General features: G+C 36.0%; 1 protein-coding gene across 1 annotated transcript; it reads right to left on the bottom strand.

Moving 5' to 3' along the window:
• Positions 1-4196: 4196 nt before the first annotated feature.
• On the bottom strand, positions 4197-11803 carry LOC127647805 (developmentally-regulated GTP-binding protein 2). Its single transcript, XM_052132277.1, has 13 exons — positions 11736-11803; positions 11403-11502; positions 10304-10464; positions 10137-10226; positions 9919-9979; positions 7723-7813; positions 7568-7640; positions 7355-7445; positions 7172-7269; positions 6922-7087; positions 6348-6406; positions 5605-5658; positions 4197-5507 (listed from the first exon to the last, which is right to left on the bottom strand). The coding sequence occupies exons 2-13, from the start codon at positions 11464-11466 to the stop codon at positions 5421-5423; spliced, it is 1095 nt and encodes a 364-aa protein (XP_051988237.1). The 5' UTR covers positions 11467-11502; positions 11736-11803; the 3' UTR covers positions 4197-5420.
• Between the last annotated feature and the right edge of the window lie 791 nt (positions 11804-12594).

Raw genomic sequence — 12594 nt, 5'->3', positions numbered from 1 at the left:
TGTGTGTAAACATGATTTTAGTTTGATAAAATCACTTACTTTCTGTACTTTGTTGCCATGACAATGTAGTCAACAAACACTAAAACAACTGTAAACTTTTCAATTTAAACAACTTTACAGCTCAAATAGTGTTTTACAGAATTTTAACAGAATAATTAATGTTAGTGCTTTTATAAAATTAAAAGCTTCACATTTCTGTTTAAACATTCCAACAATTGGCCACATTCACTTCCATTGTGACTCAATGTAACACAAATTTTTGCTATTTTAAAAGAAAAGGAGGGACGAGACAACATCAACATGTTAATCAACATTAAGCCACAATTGTTGTTGACTGAGCTTAACTTGTATTGAACCAGGATATTCCTTTAACTAAAAATTTATTATTTTAGCTTGAGATGGGACAATGTGATTTACTAACACTTACATACATTATATATTTGATAGAATGTTTAAAATGACCTTATAAAACTGGATAATACCCAAAATAATTTTACTCTGTATAAGTGGTTCACTGGTTAAGTACTTTCGATAGAGCCACTTTCATCTTTTTTCGATGTACACTACGGATTATTCAGCAGGGGGCAGCAAAAATCCTTTATTTTCTCTCTCTGCTATGTTCCATTACGTGTGTGTGTGTGTGTGTGTGTGAGGGAGAGAGAGAGAGAGAGAGAGAGAGAGAGAGAGAGAGGGAGAGAGAGAGAGGTGGAGCTTCGGTTAAGATAAATTATTTTTTATTTATTTTAGATTTTTTTTATTATACATATATTGTAGGAGTGTGTGTTCATAAAATAACATTGAGTGTCTACTATATATAGTATAAATATATTCCCTACATATCAAGAGTTTATTCTAAAAAATAATCTTTTGATCCACCACCTTTCCACATACCGTGTTCCTCAAATATAAATTGGCCTTTAGAGCATTTAACCTCTAACTGGCTGTTCTGATCATTTTCAATAATTTGCTATTTAAAAAAACCCCAATGTAATTGCCTATCGTCTGTAAGCTGTTAGTGTCTTAACGACCGTTAAAGGTGCATGTTCATTCATTGTTTATGGTTCATTGAACAAGCATAGAAAACATGGTTTAAACCCTTTACAATAAAGATCTGTAAAGTTATAAGAATTTTTTACTAAATTATGTTTTAAAATACAGTGTCCTGAAAAGGGGACGTTAATTTATTTAAACTTTTTAGAGTTTATATTGATTTATTCCAAGTGCTATTATGGAGCTTCTTTTCAGTTTAATCAATTGACAATCATTGATAGTCTTTATTTGAAGAGATGCTTTTAAAATACACAGCAGTACATGATTTTCACATGTTTAACCTGCTAGAGGGTGCCATAAATCAAATGTTCCTCATGAAAGGACAGTGTTGTGATGACCAATTACCGTGTTTATTTGGTGCAAATAATATTGAAAGGGACTATTATTGATTTATTAATAATGTTCCGGCTCATATCAGTCATGCTCTCAGGACACAAAAATATAATCGGTCACAATTTCAATTTTTCACTTATAATCTAAGATCTTATTGACCAACTGAGACATTTTTGACTAGTTTCTCACAAGTTACAACTGTGACAAAGAATAAAGTGGAAATTTAAGAGGACATGCAGTTTGTTTTGGGCTATCCAAGCAAATATCACATTTTTATTTATATATTGCTTTTCACAACACATCCTTTCAAAGCAGCTTTAAAGAAAATTATGCTAACAGAAAATGGGACTGTAATATCTGTAAGTCCTCACTGTGCTGTTTAAATGAAAAATGCAATTGAAAAGCATGCCTTAAAAATCATTGTCTTTAGGCCCCCTGTGAGCAAGTCAAATGTGACTGTGGCAAGGAACACAAAACTCCAAAAAATGTTAGTTAATGGAAAAAAACATCCTTGGGGGAAACCAGGCTCACCTTGAGAAGCCAGTTCCCCTCTGGCTATATAAAGGTGTCAAATACATGTACTCAAATAATTAAATGGGCTAAATTAGAGTTAAGAATGCTACATAAAAGTGCAACAACATTTCACCATGTCAAAGTCTCATCCCATCACAGTAAAAAAAAAAGCCAGTCTTTCAACATTCTGCTATAATAAAAACTCATCATCATCATCATCATCAGTAAATGATGCAGAATACATGCTACAACACACCCACCCACACTGTGCCATATGGCTCCGGCATCAAGTGTCATGTTTGCACGCATAGCACATTGGCAAAGCACTCGTCTGTCTTACCAATATCTTTCCATCCAAACTCATTCAAATAAACTCCAGCATCGAAACGTGAATCCTCAAGTTATTCCAAAACAGTTACTTGCCATCCTTCTTGTCATTTTAGCATTGTTAAATGTGGCCTAATTACACAAAGATCCATCAAGCCCGAAGTGGAACAGCCTTCCAATAGCTTGATAATTACCCCACTCCACACTTGTCCATTGTGTTGTACAGCACGAGTGCCTCAGCATGCATATTTAATGTTGTCTATTATGCTAGTTTTTGGTAATGAATAGAGTAGGCAGCTCTAGGTTTTCAGAAGAATGCAGAAAGGTAACAGTTCACATCCTAGAAACATAAAGAGTGCTATGGTGACTGTGTGTGGAACATTACCACCCAATGTTCCAACACAGCAGGCTTTAAATTGAGTTAGTCAGTTACTGGTGGGGAAGTAGAAGACAATGTTTTCACCCTATAACAATACTTTATCGTCTTTGTTTTTGAGGTACTCTCTGAACATGATAACGCATTAACACAATTTCTATGATGTACACACACTAAGCATGTCTAAAAAAAAAAAAACTCTGGACAATATCACTCTCTCACTAAGGCAATGCAGTAGGTTTCTTTTTTTTTCTCTCTCTCTATGAAAGTATGAAGAAATGTGTAATGTCATTGGGCCTGGGTAGCTCAGCGAGTACTGACGCTGACTACCACCCCTGGAGTCGCGAGCTCGAATCCAGGGTGTGCTCAGTGACTTCAGCCAGGTCTCCTAAGCAACCGAATTGGTCCAGTTGCTAGGGATGGTAGAGTCACATGGGGTAACCTTGTCGTGGTTAGTCGTTCTCACTCTCAATGGGGCGCGTAGTAAATTGTACGTGGATCACGGAGGGTAGTATGAGCCTCCACATGCTGTGAGTCTCTGCTGTGTCATACACAAAAAAAAACAGCGGAGGCAACTGAGAATTGTCCTCCGCCACCCGGATTGAGGTGAGTAGCTGTGCCACCACAAGGACCTACTAATTAGTGGGAATTGGGCATTCCAAATTGGGGAGAAGAGGGGATAAAAAAAATATAATAATAATAAAATTGTGTAATGGCCTTTGGTTATCTGGTAAAACATCATAATCTCTCCGCCGGTCTCATTAAGGATAATTTTTTTCTTATACAATCATTTTAACTAATAACATGAGAAGAAAAATTATCAACATACCTATAGACTTTTACAATGAACATTAACTCCTACTAGAATCTTCAATTTAGAAGGAACTCTGATCTTTTTCAAACTGTGATGGTAAATTTGGTTTCAGGGGCTTGTAAACTCTCCACACCCTATAAACCATCAGCCATTTTCTAACCTTTTGAACATTTGGAACATATTACTGTTCCCATACCTTGTGACAAACACATCACAATGACTTTTACAGTTGTTTGTTATCAATGGACAAAGGTTTAAAGATAATTTGTCTAGCAATTTCTGTCAGAACTGAAAAAAAAAAAAAAAAAAAGTGTATATTCCCATGCTGTTCAGTGACCCTTTTAAGACTTTTTCAGTGTCATATATTCCCCGTTTTTGTGCCTACACTTTTATTTAGAAATTCTTGTTTAGTTCCTGTTAGTCTTTTGTAGTTTCTTGTCAGAATTAGTTTTTCCCCATTTGTTTTCCCCAGGTGTTCCTTGTTTGCCCTTATGTATTTAAGCCCTTGTTTCCTTGTCAGTTTTCACATGTGTCATGTACTGTGCCTGGTTCCCTGTGTTTTGTTTCCTTTTATTCAGAGTTACCTTGTTCATCTTAGCTTTTAATAAAACAGCGTTTAGATACTCATTCCTCATCTGCCTCGTCACATTCAGGCCTTTAAAACAGCTTTATATTTTCAGGTTTTTCATGACAGTAGCAAGCCTGTTATTACATTTATTACTTTTGGTTTAACATTTTTCTGTTTCAAGTTTCTGAAAAAACAATCTTTAAAAAGCTGATGAAAAATATGCAATTAGATTAATTGTAATTACCAATAAATTAAGAGAGCAGAGTATGTTTTTTGTCATATAATAAATGTCAAAAATAAAACAATGGTCTAAATATTATTTATTTTAATGGGTTTTGTAAGGTAGATGATATTCCATAAAGAAAATAAACAATTTCTATTTAAGTCTTGAGCACAAGATTTTTCCATCAAGTCTTGCAAAAGTTGTAGATGTTAACAGAAAAAACAGTTAACAGTTTGAGTGAAACATTTGTGCAAAACCGGCATGTGAAAAATCATGCATGTGAATTTTCACAGAATCTTGTCAAAGTGCTTTAATGAAAGAAAACCTGTCCTTTTGTACAAAATGAGTTAACGTAATGTCACAAATTTGCTTATTTGATTACTGAACACGAAAGTGTGCGGAATCTTAAATATTTCTTATATTATGTCATTATAATCAATGTTATCACTTGCATGCAGGCAACAGCGAGAGAGATCTTATTTATATGAAGTTTTTTGCACCTGCATTCCAATCCACATCCTGATGTAATCGTTCCTCATGATCATGCAGCATGTTTTCATCAGACGAATGGGAGGATAAACACTGTGTGATGAGACTCGCACTGCAGGAGCAAGCCATTCGTGCAACAGAAGCCGATCAACTACATTATATAGCCCTTTTCGGTGAATCGCACCTGCAACATTTTGATTTCCAGGTTTAATATATATTTTGAATGACTCCGATTTTTGAACCCGACCATGTGGGTTTATGTTTTCTATTAATCTTTTAGTGTCATTTTGAGTGTGACCATAGTTTAAGGTGGGTTGCAAATCTCAAAGATTAATAGTGGTGTTTTCCTTATTACATCACGTGTTGTTCTGAAAGCAAAAAGAAACAAATGAAACACTGAATATAGGCTGCCATTCACGCAGCCTGACGGCAGCAAAGGATGGATTACACGCGCTGCAGTATACCCAACAGACTCGTGCATTCTCGTCACAATTTATCTTATTGTTAAGCCTCCCATACAGCTCATGAAAACACGCTGCGTGATCATGAAGTAGATTGGAATGTAGGTGCGTAATTTCGTATGAATAAAAAAAAAAAAAAAAAAAACACAACACAAGTTTACTCCTCTCTCGCAGTTGTTGTCGTGCCAGTGATTACCCCTCCGCATGCCAATGCTGGCACACGTGCCATAGGTTGCCGACCCAGTAGTTGAGGTGACGACTAGATTTTATTTCTTCACAATCTGAATGACATCCTCGTGTTCCATGATGTGTGTAAGTCCTACTCTCTGAGGACTGTACTTTGTGCTTGTTCCCTGTCATAATAAATTGAAAGAAGAATTTTAGGGAAAACACGTATGGAACAAACACCAATAATTCATGTTTCATTGGGGACATGGGGACTGATCTTACCCAGACAAGTGCGTACTTGAACTGACTTGCTAATGTCCTGTGGATTCTGTGGCACTGAAAGAAATAAGGAGTACAGTCTTGAGTCTGATGTATGCTTAATGCAAGAGAATTATGTAAACTGTATATTCAGCTTTACAGCAGATATTGGAATACAATGATTTAGCATCAAAAAAGTTGCCTTACCAAATACAAAAAAAAAAACAAAAAAAAAAAAAACTGGGGTTCAAGGTACACTACGTAATATCATATTTATGTTTCACCTGCTTATATTTGTTTTCCTAAACAAACAGTTCAACAGCATTAGCCTCTATACTGACCCCAACAGGTCTGGAGCAGCCATGAAGAATGTGACATTAATACATGTTAACAATAGTTGCAACATATGTTGAATTTCTTTGGAAAATGCTAGAGATTTAAGTTAGTTTATATGAAGCTTACGTTTACTAACTCAGTTTAATAGCAAGACATGGCTGGTCATGGCATTCCCCACGACCAGCCTCATGCACAATACAAGCTTTTTATTGACTAGAGTCTTGTGTAGGTTTATATCATTTTAAACATTTGTCAAAAAGAACTATTTATTTCTTTAGGCACAAAACTTAGTGGAATTAATTATTTACTTAACTGAAGTGTTAATGGTTTCTCTTGCTGTATAGTTTGCATCTTTTTTATTTATTACTTACAGTCCAGCTAAACTGGAAACAATATTGTTGGTAATGCAGGACAGCAAAACTGAGACATACCACATGTTCAACTGAAGCTCCTCGTCTCATGATTATAGGGTCACCGAAATCTGGTCTTTCTAAACAACATGAAAAAGGGAAAGAATTGCATACATAAGCAGTTTTGACCTAAAACTCATTTCTAGCAAAAAATAAAGGATCAGTAAGTCTTTTTTCGTAAGGCTAACCTATTTTTACCATATAGAAACTGTATAGGAGTTACTATTGAATTATTGTAATTGTTTTGTGTTAATCTGCAGCATGCCACTAATAGACCTTAGTTATAAATATCCAAGAATATTCCTTTAGATAATATACTCAGTTGGTTCCCTGAATAAAACAAGTGCCTTCAGTCACTTTGTGTAATGCAAATTTAAATAATGGGTGCTGCACTTGTTTAATTTGTATGACAACCTCAGCAAAAATTACAGAAATGTTGCACATTTAAAGCTGAAGTGAGAGTGATGTCTGATAACAAACAATATTTTTTTATGTCTTGGTGACTGTAATGGTGCATAACTATGATTACCATTAAAATTACATGATGTTGGTAAGTTAATTTGACGTGTTTACATTTCCTTTCAACAACATTTACCTCCTCTCTTCTTGGTATATATGCAGATCAGAGCCAGGTATTCCCATAACTGCTCAAGGAGGTAATCTAGATTCAGTTTCATGCCACAGCTGATGACTACACTGTGAGGTCTATGAGCAAGACGATCTACTTCCTCTATTGAGATCTGGTCCACTTTGTTGTAAACCTGTAATAAGAAAAATAGTGTGAACAATCATCAACTTCATTCAGATCTGCTGATACTTTTGTGCTTAAAAAGAAACATACTCACATATAAGCAAGGCATGTACACTCTGTTGCCCACAATGACATCAATAAAATCATCTGGGGTGCTGTCCTCTCTAAACAACACCTCAGCATTGAAGATTTCTGCAGTCGCATTAAGGTAAATATGTACCGTCTCAATTTGATGAAAATGAAGAATAAAAACTGACAAAACATTGCAGAAGGATACTGTACTCATGAAGAATGAGCTGAACGAGTTTCTCGGAGCAATGTGTGAGCGGAACCGTTGAATTGTACGACAGTCCACCACCTTTTTTAGGCTGAAAAATGGAAGACAGTTGGAAGATGATTCAGCACACGTGAGCGAGCACAATAAACAAGATTAATTGTTCAGTATTTCTTGTAATGTTCCAGTATATTAGTGTGGATGAGATTTATGCACCTTAAAATAGATATTTGGTTTGGACCGGTTGAGTCTGATACCAACAGATTCAAGCTCTTTTTCCAAAAGTTCCCTGAAGGAAAGAACAAAGAAGGCCAAACAGTGCGGATTTGGTCAAATTATGCATTCTGCAAAGACTAAAAGCTAAAACTGACCTCTGAACATCTCCTTTGGTTGCATCCAGCATCATGATGACCACATCTGCAGTTCTGGCCACAGCAATGACCTGTCTGCCTCTGCCCTTACCTGAAAGAAAAGGAATTATCAGACATCAAAGACAGGACACATTCCTCTTAGACCCCATTTACAACTGATATTAAGATGTATCTCGAGTGATCCAGTCACATATGGTCAGGCTAGACACATCGCGGTTTACACCTTACAGTGCTGTGGATAAGTATTTGCCCCCCTCCCGAGTTCTTCAGTTTTTGTGTATGTCTCATACTAAATTGTTAAAAAATAAATAAAAATGCTAAAATGTAACATGTAAAAAAAAAAAAAGGCAATATTTGAAGCAAAAAAAGTTATCCAATACCAACTGGGCCTGTGTGAAAAAGTATTTGCTCCAATCCCCAAATCTATGAAACTGCATTCATTATGGGGTTCAGCTGGACTAAACACATCCAGGCCTGATTACTGCCAGCCCTGTTCAATCAAATCACCTCCTACATAGAACTTATTTGGCAGAATGAAGTCTCACAATATGACACAGTCAAAAGGAATTCCAGAAATTATGAGGGAAAAGGTAATTATAATGAATCAATCTTGGAAGGTTACAAAGCTATTTCAAAGGCTCCAAAAGAACCACAGTGAGAGCCATTATCTCCAAATGGAGAACACTGGTCACAGTAGTGAATCTTTCCAGAAGGGGTCGACCTTCCAAAATTCCTCCAAGAGGAGAGTGACGATTCATTCAGGAAGTCACAAAAAAGCCAAGGGCGGCGAGATGAAAACCACTGCTATAAAGAACATTAAGGCTGGTCTGAATTTTGCCAAAACACCTTGATGATCCTCAAACATTTTGGGAGAATGTTCTGTGGACTGATGAGTCAAAAGTGGAAGACGGGTCCCATTACATCTAGCGTAAATCAAACACAGAATTCCACAAAAAGAATACCTATGGTCAAGCATGGTGGTGGTATTGTGATATGTGGGGATGCTTTGCTACTTCAGGGCCAGGGCAACTTGCAGCCAGGAAATCATAAAGGGGAACATCCAGTCATCAGGCTGGGAGTTGACGCTCAAGCGCAACTGGATTATGCAGCAAGACAATGCTCCAAAGCATAGGAGTATGTCCACCTCTGAATGGCTCAAAAGAAGCTAAATTAAACATTTGGAGTGGCCTAGTCTAAGTCCTGACTTGAACCCGATCGAGATGCTGTGACAGGACCTTAAACAGGCAGTTCATGCTCAAACCCTCCAATGTGGCAAAATCCCAGCACAGCATTGTGAATGACTGATCTCAAGTTATAAGAAGCATTTGGTTGCAGTTGATGCTGTTAAAGGTGGCACAGCCAGCAATCAAGTTTAAGGGGGCAGTTCATTTTTCACATGGGTGAAAAGGTGTTGGACAACATTTTTGCTTCAATTAAAAAAAAAAAAAAAAAAAAAAGGGGGTATTCTGTGTTTACTTTTTATATCTTGATTGAAAATCTAAAACAATTTAGTATGAAAAATACCCCAAAACCGGATGGGGGCAAATACTTTTCCACAGCGCTGTAAATGTCACTTAAATGAATCTCCTGTGACCAGTTGTGTTAAAATTTCCAGGGGAGGGTAATTTCAAGACTACATACATCAATCACTATGTCTGTGCTACTGCATGATAACAAACTGACAAATAAAAAGCCTTAAAAGACAAAAAAGCATGAATAAAACCAGTGTGTTGTTTCTCCAAGATGCAGTTAAAATTAAATTCAAGCAGCAAAATTCTCTGTTATTTTAGAGGATTTGCTGTATTTACCGGAGCTTTAGATGTTCATGCTTCTCATCTATGTCCCTGCATGTTAATATCAGACACACTGAAGATCTGAAAAGTGCTTTTGTCTGTGTCCACTTTTTTTTTTTTTTTTTTTTTTTTTTACTGTCTGATCGGACGGTTATTTCCTATTAAACTGCTCTTAACTGGCAAAGTTTAAACGCTTGTTTTAGCACAGCAGTTGACTGACAGGTGAGGTGCCTCATTACTGTTTTTTACAACCTCCGTTTGTGTTTTTGTGATCTGATCACAAAAAGTTTTAAACCCTGTTTAGAGCTGTATTTTGCGCTGACCACATGTGGTCGAATCCCCCGAAATACACCAGGTGTAATATCAGGTGTAAACATGGTCCTAGAAATACAAATTACCATACCTTGTGCAGCACCCTCAATGATACCAGGCAAATCCAGCAGCTGTATGTTGGCACCTTTGTGCTATAATTGCAAATGAGGAAAGAATTAATCAAATGAATAAAATAATAAATTCTATATCTCTCACACAAATAAAAATGTTAATAATGAATAGAAGAGATAATGAACATAGGAGACATAAACAAAATGACAAGAAATTAATGAAAAAAATAACAGATACCTCAATGACACCTGGGATGCAGGTCAACGTTGTGAATTCATATGAAGCCGCTTCACTTTCTGTTTTTGTCATTAAACTAAGAAAAGTAGACTACAAAAATACCTTGGATTAGAGCAAGTCTTGCATTTTAAAATATATTGTACACATGCAAATTATGTCACAGTTACCTTTCCAACAGAGGGAAATCCAATGAGAGCTACTCTCGCATCACCAGATTTCATGACATCAAAGCCTTCACCTTTTGCTCCAGCTGACTTTGAGGGCTCTAAAAGCTGGGCTCTGTACTTGGCTAGCTTGGCTTTCAATAAACCCAGATGATACTCAGTGGCTGCAAAATAAGTTTATGACTTACTATAAAACTCAGGAAGTTAAAAGGAGGGTTCAACCAAAATTGAAAATTCTCTCATTTACTCACTCATGCCATCCTAGATGTGTATGACTTTCTTTCATCTGCTGAACACAAAGATTATTATATGAATATCTCAGCTCTGCTGGTCCATACAATGCAAGTGAATGGTGAACTTTGAAGCTAAAAAAAAAAAAAAAAAAAAAACAACACCTAAATGCAGCATAAAATTAATCCATTATTCTCCAGTGGTTAAATCTATGTCTTCAGATGAGATTTGATAGGTGTGCGTGAGAAACCGAACAATATTTAAGGCTCTTTTTTTTCTACAATAAATCTCCTTTGTTTTTGACGATTCACATTCTTCATGCATGGTGGTAATATTGCACAGGGAGGAGAATTTATGGTAAAAAAAAAAAAGGACTATAGAGATCTGTTTCTCACCCACACCTACCAGAAGACAAAAGAACACTACAGAGTTTTCTGGATTAATTTCATGCTGCCTTTATGTGCTTCTGGAGCTTAAAGTTCTGGCCATAATTCACTTACAATGTAACGACCTACAGATCTGAAATATTCTTCTAAAAATCTTCATTTGTGTTCAACAGAATAAAGAAAGTCATACACATCTTCGATGACATGAGGGTGAGTAAATGATGAGATCATTTTCCTTTTTGAGTGTACTGTCCCTTTAAAACTCGACTGGCATTGTCAACTTAAGTTTCACAAAATTCGATATGCTTAAAAGAGATATATATATATATATATATATATATATATATATATATATATATATTTTTTTTTTTTTTTTTTTGCATTATTTCCATGCAAAATTATAATTTTAAAAATCCTTTCCAGAAAGATTAAAAGAAAATTAATCATCAATGCCAATGCTTGGGAGGGTGCAGAGCTTGACTCACCTTTATTCTTCTGTGTTCGAGAGATTTCTCTCTCTATCTCAGCTATCTTTTCGAGAATCCCCATTGTCAATGAAGTATGATATATCTCTTAATGAGAACCCTGTGAATATGACAGTATGGTGAATTAAAGCACGTCAGTCATACTGTACAGACATATGCACTCTGGTTGCCTTGTCAGTCATAAGCTAAGCTAGCAGACACTTATAACTTGTCAAACACCACAGCAGATTGATCTGTCATGCAATTTCAATGTCAAACCCCTACTGTTATACATTAAATACTCTTACACTTTGTCACTCGAGTTTTATAAGAGATAAATGTTATAATAATTACAGTTTTGGGCAGCCCCAACTCTACAGCGTGCACTGCAGGTGGTGACGTCACCCTCCGGCAGCAGACAGTGCGGCAGGGAATTCGTTCCGGCGAGAAATACAAAACTATTTGTGAACGTACAGACGAAGATGAACTTCAGTGTTAATATTGTACTCCAATTAGCCTATCAGAAGCTAATTGTCTAATTGCCTAAAGGCTAGACATAATTTTCTGGATTTTTCCAAGCTGCTTAAAGGCACAGCTAACTTAGTGTATGTAAACTTCTGGCCCACTGGAATTGTGATATAGTCAATTAAAAGTGAAACAATCTGTCTGTAAACAGTTGTTGGGGAAAAAAATACTCATGTCTTGCACAAAGTAGATGTCTTAAATGACTTGCCAAAACTATAGTTTGCTAATATTAAATCTGTGGAGTGGTTAAAAAACAAGTTTTTATGACTTCATGTAAACTTCTTTGACTACATCTGTACATTGACGGAATGTTTAGATGAGCCAAGACTATTCAAACATCAACTGTCCAAAACATTAAAATGTAAACAAATCCACTAAAGGCCTGCAAGTGTGATGCAATACCAACCTATGACATTTGTATGAGAGAAATGGGAAGTGTATTGCATTTAGAAAAGATATAATTTTATGTCAGTGATTAAGCAGATGTCTTTAGGCAGATCTGGAACCCTGTAATAGACTTCCTGAAGACACATAGGCTAACTCCAATTGCTGTGTATGTACTTGTGTGAATTTGTTACTCTCTTTTTTCTTCTTCTTTTGTTGTTTTTTTATTTTTATCGCCTGTATTGTAAAGAGTGAGTATAACCATCTAGTTTGTATTAGCGGTTGACCGATATATCATTTTAAC

Source organism: Xyrauchen texanus, chromosome 8 (assembly GCF_025860055.1).
Source record: "Xyrauchen texanus isolate HMW12.3.18 chromosome 8, RBS_HiC_50CHRs, whole genome shotgun sequence".
NCBI lineage: Eukaryota > Metazoa > Chordata > Actinopteri > Cypriniformes > Catostomidae > Xyrauchen > Xyrauchen texanus.
Note: the sequence above shows the minus strand (reverse complement) of the source record. Positions and strands in the feature narration are given on the sequence as shown.